The sequence below is a fragment of the Vombatus ursinus genome, unplaced genomic scaffold (genome assembly GCF_900497805.2).
Source record: "Vombatus ursinus unplaced genomic scaffold, bare-nosed wombat genome assembly UNPS02014770.1, whole genome shotgun sequence".
Lineage (NCBI taxonomy): Eukaryota > Metazoa > Chordata > Mammalia > Diprotodontia > Vombatidae > Vombatus > Vombatus ursinus.
This window is the reverse complement of record NW_020954548.1, coordinates 24,381,392-24,403,069: the sequence shown is the minus strand read 5'-3', so window position 1 is coordinate 24,403,069 and position 21,678 is coordinate 24,381,392. Positions and strand designations below refer to the sequence as shown.

At 36.0% G+C, this 21,678-nt stretch overlaps 1 protein-coding gene across 2 annotated transcripts in view; it reads left to right on the top strand.

Annotated features, from left to right (window-relative positions):
- UHRF2 (ubiquitin like with PHD and ring finger domains 2) overlaps nt 1–21,678 on the top strand; it is a 165,500-nt gene that overhangs the window by 60,301 nt on the left and 83,521 nt on the right. For both annotated transcript variants that reach the window (XM_027862631.1, XM_027862630.1), the window contains exon 3: nt 8,217–8,467. In XM_027862631.1, coding sequence (XP_027718432.1) covers nt 8,217–8,467 — 251 coding nt within the window. The remainder of the gene's footprint in view (nt 1–8,216; nt 8,468–21,678) is intronic.

The following is a 21,678-nucleotide window of genomic DNA, read 5'->3' as shown; positions in this document are numbered from 1 at the left end:
AGAGAGGCAAAGCTTCCAGGATAGTCCCACTGTATTTTGCTCTTGTCCAGACTTTTTGGAGCAGTATGTTCATTTCTGGTGAAAATGGTGTAAGAAGAATGTTAATGAGCTGGAGAGTATCCAAAGGAGGGCAACCAAGATGGTGTGAGGACCTTGAATCTGTCGTATGAAAATTGATTGAAGGAACTGGGCACTTTCGTTAGATACATTGTATCTTATTAATATGCCTCTTAAAATTGGAACTGAACACAGAATTTCCTATGTACTTATGAAATAGGATCATAGGCCTAAGAGTGGGAAGAGGCCGGAACTATCTAGCCTAATTCACCCATTTTCCAAAAGAGAAACCTGAGGCTCAGCAAAGTGAACAAACACAATGGAACCATTATCTCACTCATTGTGGACACCGTATTTTTGTTACTGCAATCTAAGCATTTAGGCTTTGACAGCCACTTAACATTGCAGTCTCATATTGAACTTATATTTAACCAAAATGACTGTTATTTTCTTATGAAATGCTTTTGTTAAATCATCTCACATGCTGTGCTTGGATATCTGGCTTTTAAGGCAACAATTATGATAGCCACTATAAAACAACTGAAGGTGAATCTTACGAAAGCATATAAAGAATAAGCTTGGCCCCAAAGGAGAAATATTAGATGTGTCTCGCTATGTCTTTGCAGAAGTTGGGGGGGGGCACAGGTATGAAACATTGTATTTAATGTCAGATTGTTTCAATGTGTTGATTGATTTTTGATGATTTTTTTCTCATTAAATTGTTGATGATGATAAAAGGGAATGAGGATGGGGAGGAATGCAGGGGAAAATCAAGGTGATATAAAAATAAAAGATATTAGAATAAGTTGTCTTAAAAAAGCAAGACAGACAAAGGCTTTAAATTCCACTTTTTTAGATTCCTGGGTTTGACTTGCTTACCTTGTCGATCTTTTTTTTTAGATCAGGGTTCTGTTATCTTGAGTATTGGCTCCCTGGCAGGTTTGGTTTGAATCATCTTTGTTTTCACTGATTGATAAAAATGGAGAACAAGACCAGGTAGAAGGCTGATCTCCTTGACATATTGCTTGTAACTACCTTCCATGCTGATATTTTTCCATTTATCAATACTTTGGATTATAGTCTAAAATAGTTACTTAGCAGTCTGAATCTAGCCCATGGTTTCCTATGTTTCACATAGGTTCTATGAAATGGTCAGTGTTGTCCTGAAATATAGATCTCAAGGCTAAAGTCCAGGCTGCTTCTAATGTCAGGTGTTAATCAACTTTATCTTGATGTTGTGTTCTTAAACTTTTTGGTAACACCCTTTTAGCAGTCTAGTGAACCTTATGGATCTTTTCAGAATGATTTTAAATGCATAAAATACAAAGTTACAGAGGAAACCAATAATGTGGAAACAGGTATCAGAATTTTTTTTAAACCAAGTTCATAAACCTCCAGGGTAAGAACCCTTACTTTAGATGTTGCTTAACACATTCATATTTGTTTTTGCAAAAAAATTTGGCATTTTGAATGGTTTGCCACTGTATGATTAGGATTTTAGAATTTGAACTAGAAGGGATGTTAGAGGTCATGCAGTACAACCCTATTTTACAAATGAGGAAAATAAGGCATTGTATTATTGTTATAAAAGGTTGGAGTTTAAAGTGTCTCTTTTCTCTGTTGTGGTTGGTTACTAATGATTTGATCTCTGTTCATGTTAGGAACAAAGTTTTCTCTTTTAAAAATATATTTTATTGGTGTTTTATTTTCTTTTAGTTAAAGTAAGAGTTGAACAAAAAGAGCTAGTACAGTGACCCTTTCTGATGCTCTATATAACATTCTGTCCCTATGATATCCTTTGCCTAGAAGAGAGTGGTGGTGTGTTTTATTATCTGTTCTCTGGGACCAATAATATTTTAAACTTATGCAGGATCTGAGTGGATTTAGAGCTAGTGGAAGGGAATATAAAAGCCATCCAGTCTAAAATCCTGATGAGGAAACTGAGGCCAAGTGAGATGGTGACTTTCCCAAGGTGACACAAATGTTAGGGAATCTTTAGGAAAATCACTTTGGCAGCTGTGTGACATAGCTGTGAATTATGGGAAGAAACTTGCAATAAAGAATCCAGTAGTTGGGAAAAGAGGTGATAAGGGCCTGAATTAGAGTAGTGGCTGTATGAAAACAAAGGAAGGAATGAATATTAAATGCAGTGGAGGTAGAAACAAGATTTAGCTTCTAATTGGAGATGTACAGTAAAGAGAGTAAAGAGTAAAGGTCAAGACTAAGGTGGTAAATCTGAGTGACTGGAGGTAAAGTGGGGCCTCCACATGTGGAAAAAAGATAGTGCTGGGAGGGGGAGGGGTATGTGTGATGATGATTTCTTTTTTGGACTTACTGACTTTGAAGGTCCCTATAGAAAATCCATTTTGCAATGTTCTAAAGTCAGCTGGCAATAGAATGAATCTTGAGAGGACTGGTTATAGCTCTGTAATTCATGTACATAGAGATCATGAATATACTCATGGGAACCAATGAGAGTACCAAGTGAAAATGTAGAGGAAAAAAAATTAAAAGGCCCAGGATCCAGACTTGGGGCACCCACAATTAGGAGGCATGATGTGGATGATGATGCAACAAAGGAGATGAGTGGGGGAAGGGAATAAGCATTTACATATGTGCTATGTGCCAGGTACTGTGCTAAATGCTTTACAGATTATCTCATTGGATTTTTGCAACCTCCCTATGAAGTGGGTGCTATTGTTATCCCCATTTTGCTGTTGAGGGAACTGAGGCAGCCAGAACTCAAGTGACTTGCTTGGGGTCACACAGCCAGTAATTATGAGACTGGATTTTAATTCAAGTCTTTGCAGTTCTATTCAGAGTGCTTTTTCCACTGGGCTCCCTAGCTGCCCCTCAATTCAGCTCAATAAACATTTATTGAGTACCTACTATGAGCCAGGCATATTATTAAGTGCTGGGGATACAAAAAGGTAAAGAAAGTCCCTGCCCTCAAGGACTTTACAGTCTAATGGGGGAGACAACATGAAAACAAGTAGATATAGAGTTGGACCTGGAGTCAGGAAGACAGGAGTTTAAATATGGCCTCAGATACTTGCTATCTATGTGACCCTGGTTAAGTCACTTAACCTCTGGCTGTTTCCTCATGTGTAAAATGAAGATAATAATAGCATTTAACTTCCCAAGGTTGTTATGAGGATCAAGCGAAATAATTGTAAAGCGCTTAGCACAGTGCCTGGCCCATAGTAAGTGCTATGTAAATATTAGTTGCTATTATTATTATTGAAGTTCAGCAAAGCTAACCAACATATCAACAATTGGGTATATGCAATGTTGAAATTTTTTTTTAAAGCATTTTGGGAAGAAACAGTATTGGGGAGCTTGATACAGACCAATGTCATTTGTAATTTGCAAGCATGCATCTGGAAGACTAAACCATCTTTTGTAAATCCTTCCATCTGGACTCTGTACTGGACATTTTCTGTGACTGGGGCAAACACTTTTGGCAGATACGGTTTTCTTTGCTTGATAATATCCACCGGCATCGTATCTTAGTTCAATAATTTATTCAGGTTACTGATATCAAAGGTAATAACTAGCGTGGCACTTGGGTGCCTACATTACCTCAAGATATCAAAAGGAATAGTTGGAGTAGGTCTTCTCTAGAGGATTTATGGGAGAACGTGGATTATAGTTGCACAAAATAAGATTGATGGGATACATTCTGAATTACTGGAGGGAGTACCACATCAATAGATTACTCGTCCATATTTTTAGAAATATTTTATACTTGAAGACTGTGACATAGAGGGCCAGTCTTAAAATCAGGAACACTAAGTTCATGTTTCCCCTTGGACATAAAACAGCTTTGTGATAGGCAAATATCTTAATACCCAAAGTAACACTCAAAAACTAAGTTACAAAGGAGTTGCCAGTTTGTATGGGTGGAGAGAATTTCCATATTTGGAGTTCAATACATCTATGAAGTTGCAGATCTTGAGCCAATAACATCAATAATGATTTTATCAAAGTCCCAACCCATCATCTCTGTGTTAGTAAAATACTTAGCACAGTGCTGGTCACATTGATACTCAATAAGTATTTGTTCTCAAAAAAAAAAAAAAAAAAAAGGATTCTCTTCACCTTCCCTCCATGAGAACAGAGATGATGGGAAAGTAAAGCAATAGCAGATGGACTGATAAAGCCAGGGTGTCTGTGTACCTTGTGTTGGCTCTGGAACCTGTTAAAGACTCTGCCAAAATCCTGAAACACTGACCCTATTGTGTTCTGGTGATACCGTTGATTGGGTTAGCCCTCCAGACAATGTGATGAAGCTATTCTTATGATTTAGCAAGTCAACAAACATTTATTCAATGTTATTACCGTACCAGGCACTGTGAAAGGTTGTGGTTACAAAGAAAGATAAAAGACAGTCCCTGCTTTTAAGGAGCCCACAGTCTAATGAGGGAGACAGCATACAATTAACTATGTATAAACAAGCTATAAAAAGGATACACTGGAAATAATCTACAGAGGAAAGGCACTAGAATTAAGAGAGATTAGTAAAGGCTCCTAGAAGAACATGGGATTTTTAGCTGGGACTTGAAGCTGAGAGGTGGAGATGAGAAGGGAGAGCCTTCCAGGCATGGAAGATAGCCAAGGAAAATTCTGAGAGATGGAGTACCTTGTTTCAGAAACAGTAAGGAAGCCAGTGTCACTGGATTATGGAGTATATAGGGAGGTGTAAGGTATAAGAAGACTAGATAGGGAGGAGCTAGATTACAAAGGGCTGAAGGCAAAACAAGAAACTTTTATATTCGATTCTAGAGTTGATAAGGTAATAGGTGGGATAGCATAGGGTGGCAGTTGGCCCTAAACAAAGCCATAGTAATGATCAACTTGGCATAGAGGATAGTGGAAGAAGTGGCTCTCTTTAGTGTTATGGTAACCATGAGAAGGTTAGATAAATTGCGTAAAGCTGCTTCAAGTCCAGTGCCCTAGCAATTGGAGTCTTGACTTGGAGTCAGGAAGATAGATCAATCCACTCTTAGCTGTGTGATCTTGGGGTACTCCCTTAACCTTTCCTTCAGCCTCAGTGTCCTCATCTCTAAAATGAGGATAATAATAGCACCTAACTCCTGTAGTTGTTGTAAAGATCAAATGAGATATGTGTAAAGTGCTTAGTGTAGTAAGTACAAGTAGGTATTTAAATACTTGTGGCCTTCCTTGCTTCCCTTTCTTCCTAGATCCTAGTAGCAGTTCCAAATTAAAGATATTAAACCGAAACTTATTTATTGATGTGTGTGATTGAAATCAAATTATGTGTCTCTGTTGAATAACATATTAAATAGCTCCTTCATCTCATGGCATATTTCTCCAATGATATGAGTATGTTATTTGTAGTCAATAAGAGTGAAATTCTTAATGAGTTTCCAGGACAGATGGAGATTGAGGGTTTTGATCCTAAATCCAGAGATCACATTGAACCAATGAATAAAGGCAGTAGCTACAAATATTTTGGTCTTCTCCAACAAAGAACAGTCGGTGTAATAACAAGCCAAGAGCCTTGGGAAGGAACAGTGATATTCCCCAACCTATTTCCAGCATGGACCCAGCCCCACTTCCTCAGCATTTTATTTTGTTTTTAACAATTTATTTTGTTTTTAACTTGTTTATACATAGTTGTTTTCATGTTAGCACTCTCTTTAGCAAATGATTTAGCAAAGGATTGCTAATGAAGAAGATCTGGGGAAAAAATGGTCACTACAGAAAACCTTGATACTTTCAAATAGTTTAATATCAGAAATGGATATGCTTTTATCACAGAAAATGACATTAAAGGAGATGTATTATCTGCTTTGCTGCTAAACCCTAAGGGCCACCACACTGTGATTGAACTGCCCTCTCACCTCTACCTCTTGGTTTTCCTGGTTTCCTGCAAGCGTCAGCTTAAATCTGACCTAAAAGATTTTCCTGGTTTCTTTAAATTCCTTCCTTCCTCTTTCACATAGCCTTTATATACCCTACATGTATTATTTATGTCCTTATATGTTGTCTCATCCATTAGAACATGCATTCCTAGGGAGCAAAGACTGGAATTGTTGTTGTATTTTATTTTGCCTTTTTCTGTATGTCCAGCACTTAGTACAGCACAGAGTGAGCAGTTAATCAGTGCTTGTTGATTGATTCTCTTTCCCTAATAAAATGTAAGCTCCTTGAGGGCAGGAGCTGTGTCTGCTTGCTTGCATCTGTATACATCTTAAATTCAACAGGTCCAAAGCTGACTTCATTATCTTTTCCTGGTCTACTTCCAAACTTCCCTCTTACTGTTGAGGGCCACCACTGTTTTTCCAGTCACCTAGGTTCTAAAAGCCTATATGTTATCCTTGACTCCTTGCTCTCTCAACCCCCATATCCAGTCTGCCCAGACCTTCACCTTTGCAACATCTTTTGAATGTGCCACTTTCTTTTTCTGTGATGCTGCCAGCATTCTGGTACAGGCAGGCTGTCGTCACCTCACTCCTAGAGTATTGCAGCAGCCTGCTGATTGGTCTACTTGCCACAAATCTCTTCTCACTCTAGTTCATGTTGCACTCAGCAGCCCAAATGAACTTCCTAAAGTACAAATCTGACCGTGATTGTTGAATAAAGTCTTGTGGCTCCCGATCCATCTCTATGATCAAGTATAAAATCCTTTCTTTAGCATTCAAAGCCCTTCATAACCTGGTACTCCCCTACTTTTCTAGTTTTATTATGTCCTGCCCTTTCTCTCTCCTCCATTGTTTCCTGTGATTCAGTGACACTGGCCTTCTTACTGTTTTTCAAACAAAACCTACCATTTCCTGACTCTGGGCATTTCACAACCTATTCCCCATACGTGGAATGCTTTTTCTTATCATTACCTTCTGGCTTCCCTCAAGTCCCAGCTAAAATTTTACCTGCTTTTAGAAACCTTTCCTGATTCCCCCTGTAATGCTAGGGCCTGTTTACAGTTTATTTTGTTTTTAATTTGTTTATACATAGTTGTTTTCATGTTAGCTCTCTCTCTAGACTGTGTGCCTCCTTGAGGATAGGGACTGTCTTTTGCCTTTCTTTGTATCCCCAGAGCTTAGTATAGTGCTTGGCATATAGTAAGTGCTTAATAAATGGTTATTGACTGGCACAAAGTAAACTCTGAAGAAATGTTATTTCACTCATTATTCTAAGACTATACTTACTTGAACCCCAGTGAGAAATGATGAAAACAAGATAATAGTAGGAATAAAAAAAATTAAACTTTCTGATCAATTTTTCTGGTTTTACCAGTATTTTTGATAATTTTTATATTTTTTAGGAGGTAAATAAGTACCATGTATTTTTGCTAACTTCTATATTTTTTAGAAAGTAAATAAACCATCATTACATTTTTGGTTTTGCCTGGTTAGTAATAGTTATGTAATGGCTTGACACTTTTTTTTTATCAATTTAGACAGCATCTTACATACATTATCTAATGCAATTTTGTTGTGCTGAAAATTTTACTGTATAACATGATCAATTATATATTGGTAATTTTTATTAAACAATAATATAAAAGTTTTATTGGGATTAAATCAGTATATGACTTCAGAATCAATTTTTCTTATTCTATTTAGTCTTCCTAAGTAGGGACCAAACTACATGATTCCAGTTTTTCCACATTTCTTTTTATTTCTCTAAGATTTTATAATTTCTTTGAAAGAAAACATTTCTCTAGCATTTTCTTAATACCCAGGTATTTAATGTTTTTTGGTTGTAACTGCTTTTGTAAAGTGAAGCTGTTTCAGTTTTCTACCTGTCTCTGTTTTGTAATATGGTCACATCTTCAAGATGTCAAAACATCAAATTATGATCAGTTATCTGGGAAGGGAATATCTTGGGAGAATTATCATCCTCATTTTAAAGAATTGTTAGGAAAACAGCAAATCTTGAGAATATGAACTCAAAGCTTGATTAAGCCATTTTACTAATGTCTTTTTTCTAATTCTTTGGAAAGAATTTATAGCAAGATGTTTTGGAAAAGTAAAAGTATGATTTCTCTTCAACATAGGATATCATACAGTTATTTCTTATTGTCCAAAGTTCTTTGAAAAATGTAGTTAAGTATATTCATTTACTCTAATTCCACAATCAGATTATAGTTTAAAATGTTCATTAATGCTTTTTTAAAACTTTTCTTTTAGATAAATGAACTGGTGGATGCTCGAGATGATGCTTATGGCTCTTGGTTTGAAGCTCATATAAAGAATGTGTCCCCTGCACCAAAACAACATAAAAGCGGCAAAGCTAAAGCAAAGAGTGGCAGAAGGACTAATGGAAATTTAAGTCATGATCATTCCAGAAGCAACACAAATAAGTTGGACAGTGCACCCTCTACATCTCACTCTCATTTTGTGAACAATGAAGATATTGTTTATCATATCCAGTATGATGAGTAAGTGATCATGCTATTATGAAGACCTCATTCATATTTGGTTTGGTTTGTAGAAGCCAAAAATCTGAAGAAAAAAAAAAGTCTTAACATGGAAGGATTAAAGTTAGGATTCAAAATCACATTCACAGAATCACATTTTAAAAAACTAACTTTTAGTTTTTTAAAAGGAAGAATTTGAGTTAATGAATATTAAGGATTGCCTGAAGATAACCTCAATATTGAATCATTGTTTACTTCTAGGTGGTTTTCTTATATGATCAATTCCCATCCTGCCCTGCCTTGAAATTTGAGATAAAACTACATAAAATAGTATTTCTGTAGTTCCCTCAACCCTATGGTAAAATTATGTATTGTTGAATGGCAAGTGGCATCATAGAAAAACAAGCAATTTTGTTTTCTTAGAACTTTAAAGAAAAACATTAAATGGCTTGAGATGGCACAAATCTATAATAGCCGTATAATACAAGTGAAATCAGAGTCATTGTTTTTAGTATTGTTATGAAGTAGGCACATTTATGTTTAGGGAGATAGAAAACATTCTTAACCAGGGGGATGAGTTCTAAATAGAAGTGAATAATACTTCTATATTGACAAATCCCTAAGTTATACTTTTTATACTTTAAAATTATATTTTAATATAATTTATATTACATTAAATTATATTAAATATATTAAATTGTAATTTAAAAATCATATTTTAAAACACTGCTAAAAATCAATTGTTGCTACAAACCTTGTACCCATCAATTAAGTAGGAAAAAATATTTTAAATTTTTCTACTGTTAACACCTAAGGGATAAGAAATTTTTAAGCTAAATCACTTTTAACATTTTGTTCAAAATAACACTTTTTTGTCTGTAAAAGTTAGAGTAAAAAATACTAGAACTACTTACACATTGAGGTTTTTCTCCCAGAACACAACCTTTAACAGATCTGTGCCCATCAATTCAGATTTCCAAGTTAATGTAGTAGTATTCAGAGATAGATGTTTCCAGGCTATCCTTTTCCTAACTGTTCTTTAAGTTGTTCCTCTTCCCTTTGTTCTTTGCTATTTGATTCTTGTGATTATTATTGTGAGCCCTACTTGTTTGTTTTTTTTGTTTTGTTTTTGTTTTTGAACCATTATGAAGTGGCATGAGTGGCTATGATCTTGTTTGGAATGCTCAGGAAGGGTGACAATGGCAAAGAGTTGGGACTGTGCTAAAAGAAGGACTGGCAATATAGAAAAGGAATAGAATGGATAGTTTTGGGAACTGAACTCTGTGGTTTACCTAACCCTTATTCAATTTGTTTTAGGCACAAGTAAAATTAAAACTCGCTTGTGAACAGTTTAGTTATATAGTGCTTTAAGGTTTACAGTTTTCTCTAGAAGTAACCCCTTGAGTTTAGCAGGACAAATATTATCTTCATTTTGTAGTTTAAAAAACTGAAGTTCAGAAAGATTGTCAAGGTTAATATAGCCAGTAAATCTTATTACTGAACTCAAACTTGGGTTTCTGAATTCCCAAGTCAGGACTCTTTCAAGCACAGGGTAACTCTTTTTTTTTTTTTTTTTTTTTTTTTTTTTTTTTTTAACCAGGAATTATGCTTAACTATTGAATACTGTATTGTTCATGAACATTGATTGGCACTTGAAAAAATACACTTAGAGAAGTGGTCTTGATAGCATACTGTTTTGTTCACGATGAACATTTCCTGTTTACTTTTAGTTGATCTATTGTTTCTCACAATTGTCTGTAGCTTTTCTAGCTAAACTGTTTTTGAAATGCTTCTCATTTCTTCTAGATTATTGAAGCTTTCTGATTTCTATAAATGTGAAGTGTTGTGGAAAAATTTTTCCCATTGTCAGTTCTGCTTGTCTAAAATCACCTATCATAGCTTTAAGATTATGTTTAAGGGGCAGCTAAGTGGTGCAGTGGACAGAGCTCTGGCCTTATAGTCAGGAGGACCTGAGTTCAAATCCAGCCAGACATTTGACACTTAACTAGCTTTGTGACCCTGGGCAAGTCGCTTAACCCTGATTGCCTCAATGGGGGAGGGGGGGAAGTTTATATCAAACATCTTTCAAAGATATATTGCCACTGATTGGCATAATGAATAGATTATAGTTTTTGCATGGAGTTGATTAAAAATATCACTTTTATTCTTCATAATTAGCAAAGCTTTCACTCTCTGAAAATATAATGGAGAGATCATCCAATACTGTCAAACTCATCTCAAAGAGTTGGGATGGGGAAAAAAAATCATCTGGAATGAAGAGACCACAAAATTACCAAGTAAAGGAACAACAATTTGGAGTTATTAATTGTAGGAACAAATAATCCTAAGTAACCTGATGATTTCCCAGAACCATCACTCATTTTTATAAGAATATAAACTCCCAAAGAATAGGTGCTGTGTCTGACTTTTATATTAGTTTCCCCAGCCCTTAGCCCATGTCTGATTCATAACAATCAGTGCTTTTTCATTATTTAACAAATATTTACAAAATATTGATATCTGCAATATCATGCAGAGCTGAGTGTGAAATAGAAAACATAAATAAGAAAGCCTCTGTGCTCTGGGTTTGCAATGTCAGTGTGATGACACAAAGACAACTTTCATACACAGTATCACTTAAGTACTTTAGAGTTGGAAAACAAAGTTTATTGGATCTCTGAAGGGGCAGTCATTATTGTATAATGTTTTGTAACTCTGCACAGTTTTACTTGTCATTATTGAACTATAGCATAGTGAGCAGTGTTCATAATGATGACCTAGAGCAAATTAAAGTTAAAAGAAAAATTAAATTTGGCTGAAGTATGAGAGCAGTGAATCAAAATAAGATTGTAAAAATAGGTTGGTACTATTTTGTCTCAGGGTCTTGAATGCCAGGTTAAACAGTCTAGCCTTTTAATCTGTAGGCAATAAGGAGGTACTAGAGGTTTTCAGCCTAGGGAGTGGTATGATTAACCTTCCAGCACTGTACAGGAAGACTCGGAGGCAAATCATAAGTTAGGAAGCTGTTACAGAAGGTGTCTCTCAAGGTCCATTCTTATTCTACATCTGTGATCCTGTAACTACAGATTTTCTAGCCAGGGTAACTAGAAGAATATTAGAGATCATGCTTTTGAAGTAGGGCACTTAGGAGAAGTAGAGTTTGAAGATGGGGGCTCTCAGGGATATATTAATCCACTCCCAAGCTCAAACAGTAGGGCTCAGCATCATTCCATTGCTCAGTTTGTCTGGGGGGAAAAAAGATATTGAGCTTTCTCCAGCTATTTAGAGGGGCTACCAAACTAATCTGGTACCTGTAGTTAGGTCTTTTCCCCCCAATATATTTTTTATTTATTTCATTAAATATTTCCTAATTACATGTAAAAAGTTTTAATATTCATTTAAAAAAATTTCTAGCCACAAATTCTCCTCCCCCTCCCCCTTTCTTGAGAAGAATTTTATGTAGGTTATACATGTGCAGTCATGCAGTACATTTCCACATTAGCCATGTTGCAAAAGAAAATAGACAAAAAAGAACAAGAAAGTAAAGTTAAAAAAAAAAGTCAGCTTCAATCTGCATTCAGACTCCACCAGTTTTCTGTAGAGATGGACAGCACCTTTCATCATAAGTCCTTCAGAATTGTCTTGGATTATTGTATTGCTGAGAATAGCTGTTATTCACGAAAGATCATCATACAATATTGCTGTTACTGTGTATAGTGTTTTGGTTCTGCTTAGTTCACTTCGCATCAATTCATGTAAATCTTTCAGGTTTTTCTGAAACCATTTTGCCTCATTTCTTATAGCACAAGAGTATTCCATCACAGTCGTACACCATAATTTGTTCAGCCATTTTCCAACTGATGGACATCTACTCAATTTCCAATTCTTTGTCATCTGCTGTAACATTTTTTTAACCAAATAGGTCTTTTTCCCTCTTTTTGTATCTCTCTGAGATACAGACCTGGTAGTAGTATTACGGAAACAAAGGGTACACACAGTTTACAGTCCTTTGAACATAGTTCCAAATCTAGTAAAGTCTTAAGGTTTTCTTGAAATCACAAATCTCAAGATATATAAGTTAAACCATCAACTCCAGTGCCTTTTAAAAGAAACTTGATAGAGATAGACATTTAAAGTAGCTATGTTAAAGTCAAAAATGACAACTTGCAAATGTCATATAGGTCAGACCTTTTTAAAAAATAGGGGGCAACAAGGAAGAAGCAGTTTCCGTAGTCCATGAGGGAATGATATTTCAAAACTAAATTTTTATTAGAATTTTTGGCTTCAATCATAAGAAAAAATGCTCTAAATCACTATTTTTTAAATAATTTATTTTGCTTTATCAATAATCACTTCTATATGCTTTTGAGTTTAAAATTTTTCTCTCCCTCCCCAAGATGGCGCACCATCTGATATAGGCTATACATTTACATTCATATTAAACATATTTTCACATTAGTGATGTTGTAAGTAAAAATGAAAATCAATAGGAGGAACCATCAGAAAGAGGAAACAAAACTCAACAGAAGAGGAAAAAAATAGCAATTCGAATTCCATAGTTCTTTCTTTGGATGTGGATAGCGTTTTCCATCACAAGGCCTCTGGAGATGTCTTAGATCCTTGCGTTGCCAGGAAGGGTTAAGTTTATCAATATTAGTCATCACACGATGTGGCTGTCATTGTTCTCTTGGTTCTGCTCACTTCACTTAGCAACAGACCATACAAGTCTTTCCAGGTTTTTCTGAAGTCAGCCTGTTCATCATTTCTTATAGCACAATAGTATTCCATCACATTCATATACCACGACTTGCCCAGCCATTCCCCAATTGATGGGCATCCTCTCAATTTCCAATTCTTTGCCACCACAAAAAGAGCTGTTATGAATATTTTTGTACACGTAGGTCCTTTTCCCGTTTGTGTGATCTCTTTGGGATATAGCCCTAGAAGTGCTATTGCTGGGTCAAAGGGTATGTAACATTTTTATAGCCCTTTGGGCATAGTTCCAAATTGCTCTCCAAAATGGTTGGATCATTTCACAACTCCACCAACAATGCATTAGTGTTCCAGTTTTCCCATATCTATTCCAACATTTATCATTGTCCTGTTTTGTCATGTTGGCCATTCTGACAGGTGTGATGTGGTACCTCAGTTGTTTTGATTTGCATTTCTCTAATCAGTAGTGATTTAGAGCATTTTTCATATGACTGTAGATGGCTTTAATTCATCTGAGAACTGTCTGTTCATATCCTTTGACCATTTATCAATTGGGGAATGGCTTGTATTCTTAGAATATATAGAGAATTAAGTCAAATTTATAAGTCACTATTGATAAGAGAAATGGAAATTAAAACTACTATGAGCTACCACCCCACAACTATCAGATTGACCAATATGACAGAAAAGGAAAATGACAAATATAGTGCACTGTTGGTAAAGCTGTTTGCTGATTCAGCCATTCTGTAGAGCAATTTGGAACTATGACCAAAAGGTTATAAAACTGTGCATACCCTTTGACTAAGCAATATTGCTACTAGGTCTATCCCAAAGAGATAAAATACAAAAAAGGAAAGTAACTGTGTACAAAAATATTTATAGCAGCTCTTTTTGTGGTGACAGAGAATTGGAAACTGAGGGGATGTCCATCAATTGGGAAATGTCTGGACAAGTTGTTATATGCAATTGTGATGAATACTATTGTGCTATAAGAAATGACAAGCAGGATGCTCTCAAAAAAACCCTGGAAAGGCTTATATGAACTGATGCAAAGTGAAATGAGTAGAACTGGGAGAATGTTGTACATAGTAACAGCAATATTGTATGATCTACCAACTTGGCTATTCTCAGCAATACAATGATCCAAGTCAGTTCTGAAGAGCTTATGATGGAAGGTGCTGTCTGGCTCCAGAGAAAGAGCCTGAATGCAGTTTGAAGATACTTTTTCTTTCTTTCTTTTTCTTTTTCTTTTTTTTGTCTGTGTTTTCTTTAATTGCATGACTTTCATGGAAATATGTTTTATATGACTACACGTGTATAACCTATGACATTCTTTGCCTTCTAGATGGGGGGTACGGGAGAGAGGGAGATAATTTAGAACTCAAAATTTGAAAAAACAATGTTAAAATTATTTTTACATAGAATTGGGGGAAAAATAAAATATTAAATTAAAAAAATTGTTAGGCAGCTTTTATGTTTATGTTTTAGGGTCTTTTGAGTTTAGGGTCAGTTTTCTTCAGGCTTCCAGCTTTAACTTGAATTTCACGGAACTGCAGAATCTCAAAATTGGAAGACATTTCAAAGATTATCGCTAAGGTGTTCTTGATAAGTGGTTATCTAGTCTCTGCTTGAACATCTCCAGAAGTGGGGAACCCCTCATTCCTGAGGCAGTTTATTCCATTTTTGGGTGGCTCTGATTGTTTGGAAGGTTATCTACTTGTTTCTAGGTCTACCCTTTCGGGTACAACCAGTACAATTAAAACTTTTTTCCACATGATCACCCTTCTAAAACCTAACGACAAGAATTATGTTTAATACCTCTCCATCTTCCATTGCCTATATCTATACCACCTGATCCTTCAGCTGATTGTTATATTACATGGTCTCTAGGCCTTTTACTGCATTTGTGATTTGACTAAGGTACAGAGTAAAGGAGAACTATTGCTTCCCTTTTACTAGACACACTGCTTTTGTTAAAGGCAATCCAAGATCACTTAAGCTTTTTTGGCTGCCTTGTCACACAATTAAGCTTGCAGGCTTATCTCCCACTTTTTTTTTTTTTTTGCCAGAACTTTTTGCCTAGCCACACTTCCTGAACTTTCTTGTTCTTTTTCTTTTTTTAAACACAAATGTGGAATATTTATGTTGTTTTTATTGAACATAATCTTATTAGATTCATGTAATCATTGTAGCATATATAATTTTTTTTGGATATTTACTTTACCATCTCACAATCATTCTTCCCAGCATTGTTTCATTTCTAAGTAGAATAAATGTCTGTAACTTCATCAGTTACTTTATCTGTAATTTTAATGAAAATGTTGAACAACACAGAGGCAAAGACAAATTCCTAGGGGACTCCACTAGATGTGTCTTTCCAGGTTAAAATAAATTCATTTGGACCACAGCATGTAACCAGTGTAACTGATATTTTAACTGGTTTAACTAATAGGTAATTACTGTATGATCATCTGGCACCATATTATGTGGTGCTGATGACTTGAGTATCTTTACTTCAATTAAACATATATTGGTATTACTGAGAAGGAGAAAAAACCCAAAACTTCTGTTCCTTTTTAAAAGTACCTGAGCATTAAGAGTGATGGGTTCTATTAATCAATTCAAGCAGAAGAATTCTTCAGTTTCCTAGAAAACGGATATGATAGTAGATTCTCCGTAATTAGAAATCTTCAAACAAAAGTTTTATTGCCAGATATCAAAGATATTGTTGGAAAAGTTCCTGTTCAGTTAGTTTGGACGAGATTGCTCCTCCCTTGTCTTCCTAAGAATAATTTATACTTGTTTCTGAGTAGATGTTGTGTCACCACAGTAAAGTGTAAGTTCCTTGAGGGCATTGATTCATTTCATTGTCTCTTAAAAAAGGGGGTTGGATCGGATCTTTAAAGCCTTCAACTTTAAATCTTCAAAGCTTCACTTTAATTTTTTTTATCATAATTGGGAATTTAAGATATTCCTAGATTTGTAAAGATTTAATCATGGAAATAATTTCATATCAGCTTCAGAGTGGTAAGAAGGCTTAACATTAGATTCTAGGCATACTTTGTCCTTATGAACATACCCTGTAGCCATCTATGGTAAAGTAGGGGTGGGGATTGGATATTAACATGCTATTAACCAGCACCTAGCACAGGATTTTGTACATAATTAACACTTGAAAAATGTTTATTGAATTGACTGCTTGAGAGACCCGTGACTATCATGTTATGGTTTCTAAAGCTGAATTGGTTTGATAATGGCCTAATGTAGAAACTTATTATCTATCTATCCCAAGAAGAAAATTGGCAAGTATGCTTTATAGTTCTTTTCACATCTGTTTAATTTTCAATTAGTGTAATGTTTTTTAGGAGTGATTATTTTTACCAAAGCTTTGAATTAAAAAAAAAAACAACTTTAAAAGAAGAACAGCAGTAATGCTATCAGTACCATTAACATGATTAGATCTTTGTAAGGTTAGTCTTAAGGGGAAATTGTCTATATCAATAACAGCTGAACATTTTGTATTACATTTCCATCAAGTGGAGATGATCAATTTATATTAGTTTCTTTAAGCTAGTTTTGGAAAACTTTGTATTCTTTGTCTATTAGGCAGACATACTTATCCTTAATGAGAACTTAATCACTAGACTAATACCTTCCTGAAATTGTCCTGGGGGGGGGGCAGCTAGGTGGCACAGTGGATAGAGCACTGGCCCAGAAGTCAGGAGGACCTGAGTTCAAATCCGGCCTCAGACCAAACACTTGACACTTACTAGCTGTGTGACCCTGGGCAAGTCATTCTACCCCATTGCCTAGCCAAAAAAAAAAAAAGAAAGAAAGATATTGTTCTCCCTTGACTTTAATACTGTAATATCTTCATACTTAGACTTCTCCAGCTTTTCTTTGTTCTTTTATTGGCTTCTCCTTTTCCCATCATCTAACTAAGGGTGTTTCCCAAAGTTGCATTGCCCCTCAGCCTCCTTCTCCTTCACTGTTCATTAGATGACCTCATCCATTATTTAGGTCTTTATCACTTCAGTGGAGGACTGGCTCAGTTTTGAGCCTGTTCTTCTAGCTTTGTTTGTTTTCAGTCCAGTCTCCAATCTCCAAATAGCTACTGTGTAGCTCTCCATGAGTACTGTACCATTATATGAAACTTATTCTGTATGAAATTTGACTCATAATACCTCAATCAGCCTTTTCTCTTCTCTGGTAATTTTTACCTTTATTCTTCCAGGCACTAATCTTCAGAGTTGTTTGATTTCCTTTTTGCTTAAGGTACTAATTTGGACAAAACAGTATTTTAAGATTAATCTGGAGGATGAAGATGATAGTGATTGAAGGAGAGGATACCAATTATGAGGCTGTTTGGAATAGGTTTTTATTAACTCTGGGCTATTCTTACAGAATTGGCCTTCATTGACCTCATCTTCACTCTTTCTTCCTCTATCCTGTGGAGTAATCTCAAGTCTTTTTTTTTTTTTTTTGATCTTTCAGTGATTTCCTTTTGCTCAAATAAAGATAAAACTTCTTAGCTTGGTATTAGAGGTCCTTAATGATCTGGCACCAATATGTATTTCTTTCATGAGGGGGAAAAGGAAAATGCTAATCTGTGTGAGGATAGAGAGTAAAAGGGTGTGACAGACACAGCAAGTAAGAAAGCAAGAGCTCCAAGTAACTTAGCAAGTAAGAAAGCAAGAGCTCCAAGTAAATTTGGAGCTTTGTAATAGCTAGAAGAATCTTACCATAGAGCATAGAACAGGGTGCTCTGAGGGTTAAACTATTTCATATACTTCAGGAAATGATCATGTTAATCTACAGTTGCCACCAGGAGAGAAGCCATTCAAAAATGGCTAGAGGAATAGAAAATGAGTAATAGCAGTTAATGACTCCCTGCTGAGGGGTGTGAAGACATTCAATGTCTTGACCTGACAAAAAGTAGAGAGATCTCGTTTTCTATGAAAATGTAGTAGTATAGGCTGTCTTTTTGTCAAAGTGTGGAGGAAAGCTAAATTTGGAGCTGGAAGGATTGGTTTCAAATCCCAGTTACATGAGTTACTATGTAAATGACCAAATTTTTTCATTTCTTTAGGCCTCAGTTTTCTTAAATGTAAAATAAAGGAGTTGGATGAGATAATCTTTATGCACCATCTAGCTCAAGAACTTTGATTCAGTAATGCAACAGAAAATAACCCATTAGACAAATATCTTTTGAGGAGGGTATCACCATTTAATGTAATGATAAATATATATCATTATAAACACATCTGTGAGGGAAGATTATGTTACTAGTTTGACTCCAGATTTTCTTGATTATTAGAAAATTTGATCCAAAATACCTATTTATAGACATCTCATATTAATCACAATATCTTAATGAATTTTTGTTTAATAGTGAACAGGTCCTTAAGGATTTCTACTTTGTTGCCATAATTGGAGTGACTGTATCAACAGATGACTTCAGTTACTTCCTAGTATGTGTAAGATACTTGGGAAAGTGCAAAAAAGTTTAAAATAGGGCTCTTTTTTTCCCATATAAGTTTCGGAACCTCTGGATTAAAATAAAATGGCATAAGGGATGCTAGAGTCAAGGGAGATCAGTAAAGGAAACTCTTCCAATAGTCCAGGCATAAGTTGCAATCTGAATCTAAATTTGTATAATAACAGAAGAAAGATATAAAAAAAAAAGAAAAAGGAAGATATATAGAATGTTATGATGAAAATATTACTAGAACTTGGTGGTTGAGAACTATGAGAAAGAAGTGAATAAAATTAAACCTCCATTTTTTCCAAACTTAGGTGAATAAATAATTATTGGTATCTGAAATTAAGGAAGGGAAACTACATTTGTAGTGAAGATCATCATTGAGTGTACCATTGCCACATAAATCTTAACATGTCTAAATGGAAATATTCAATAGGTTACTGGTGTTAAGGGCTAGCAGTATCAAAATTAAGAAGGGATAACTTGAAGCTTAGTATTGGATGATGAAAGATGTGAAGATTGTTCTTGAGCTGAGTCTTAAAGGAGAAAAGGGATTGTGAGAAATAAAGGATAAGGGAGTACATTCCAGGCGCAAAATGCAAATGTAGAGGAATGGAGATCTGAAATAGAGGTATAGTGCTGTGTTTGAGGAACATAAAGAAGGTTAGTTTGGCTAGACTGTAGAGTACAATATAGGAAGGGGAATAATTCAGATTGGAGCTGGAAAGAGTTGGGGCCAAGGTTAGGAAGGGGCATTAAAGGCAAAACAGGAGTTTGTATTTTATTTTAGAGGCAATAGGGAACCAACCACTAGAGTATATCAGGGAGTGGTGACTGTCTTGATCGTATCTCTGTGGAGGATGGATTTAAGGAAGGGAGGACCATTAGGAAACATGTCATAAGCCAGCTGAGAGATGACAGGGCCTGAACTAAGGTGGTAGCTATTTGATTAATGAGAAGGTGAGAAAGGTGATGGGTGCAGAAGATGCTATGGAGGTAGAAACCAGAGCAAGTATTAGTAGCTGATTGGATATTTAAGGGGATTGGGGCATTAAATATAATGCTGAGGTTATAAACCTAGGAAACTGGAAGAATGGTGGAGAGCCTTAAAAGATGAGTGAAAGGGAGGATCCAGGTTAATTCTGTATCGTGAAGGCTCAGAGAAAAGAGCAGTATTAAATGCTACAGAGAGGTCAGGGAAGATTAAGAGGCTGAGAAGCCACTAGATTTGGGGATTAAAAGATCTTTTAACTTTTAAGGGCACACATTTGATAGCAATAGGGCTGATCATATTTCAGAAGATTAAGACATGAATTGTGTGAGGAAATGAAAGAAAGAGTTAAAGCATTCATTTGAGAATGTAGCAATAAAAGGGAAAAAAAACAATGAAAACAGCAAAGTGTGATTTCTGTAGTCATTCCCTCAATTGGGCCACATTGTGACCTACCTTATTGAAATAAGTATACAAAACTACTGTAGTATGACTCCTTGAAGTTGGAGTGAAGTCCAAATAAAAATGAGATTACACTGTTTTCATGTTTATTCACTGGCCTGTGAGTGTGGGTATAGGGAAATGCCTGGTTTACCTTATGGGTGCTGTTGAACTAACTTGTTACAAATGAATGGAATGGTTAGGGTTGGTGTGCCAGTTTTAAAGGGTAATCACTTTATATCTATCTTTGACATTTATTATGTTTAATGTCACCAATCCTGGTCCATGAAATAGACCTTTAATGCTCGGCCAACATTGTTGGTCATGTTTTATGTTCCAGGCCCTGCACTCAACTCTGGGGATACAAGGAAAGGTGGAAGATAGTCTTTGACTTCAGGGAGCTCACAGTAGAATGGGGGGAGAAAATAAGCAAATGACTATGTACAAACAAGTTATATACAGGATAAATTGAACATCTATAGAAGGAGAGCACTATAATTAATGGGGAATCAGGAAAGGCTTCCTGTAGAGGGTGAGATTTTAGTTGGGCTGGAAGGAAATCAAGGGGTAGAGATGAGGAAGAAAAACATTCCAGGTTGGAGGGGGGGGAGTAGAGATACCCAGTGGAAGTTTCCAGTCTTGAAATGGAGTATCTTGTTTATGGAATAGCAAGGAGGCTAGTGTCATTGGATTACAGGATACAGGCAGAGGGGTAGGGAGGAGGGTATAAAACATAATAAGACTAGAAAGGAGGGGTACAGTGGTGAAGAGTTTTGAATGCCAAGTAGTATTTTATATTTCAACCTGGAGGTTATGGGGAGCCCCTGGACTTGATTGAATAGATGAGTGACTTGGTCAGCTTTGAATTTTCTCTTTAAGAAGATCATGTTGACCACTTAGTGAAGGATAGACTGGAGTAGGGAGAGACTTCAGGCAGGAAGCTCAACGAGTGAGCTGTTGCAATACCAGGAGTGACATAAGGGCCTGTCCCAGGGAGGTGGCAGCATATGCTAGAGATACCACAAAAGCAGAATCGGTAGCCCTTAGCAGCAGGTTGCATCTAAGGATAAGGGAGTGAGGAGTTGAGGATGCCGCCTCATTTGCAAGCCTGGATGATTAGAATGATGATGTTACCTTTGACAGTAACAGGTAAATTTAGAGTAAGGGAGTGGTTGGGGGATTTTAAGATACTTTCAGTAGGACATCAAGTAGGAGATGTGAGCCTAAGATTGAGAGAGGCTGGAGCTGAATAAGTAAATCTGAGAATCATCAGATAAAGGTGAGATCACCAAGTGAAATTATGTAAAGGAAAAATAAAAGGACCAAGAGAGAGCTCTGTGGGACACGGTTGATTAGGCATGACTGGGGCAAAGATCCAGCAAAGGAAACTGACAAAGGGCAGTCAAATAGGAGGACAACCAGTGTAGAGTAGTGTCATAGAAACTAAAGGTAGGAACTTCAAGAAGAAAAGAATAATAGTGTCAAAGGCTTTGGGGAGAGGTCAAGAGGATAGGAATTGGGGGTGGGAAAGCCATTAGATTTGGCAGTTTGAGATCATCAGTAACTTTGGAGAAAGAGTTTCAGTTGAGTGATAGTCAGAAGTTA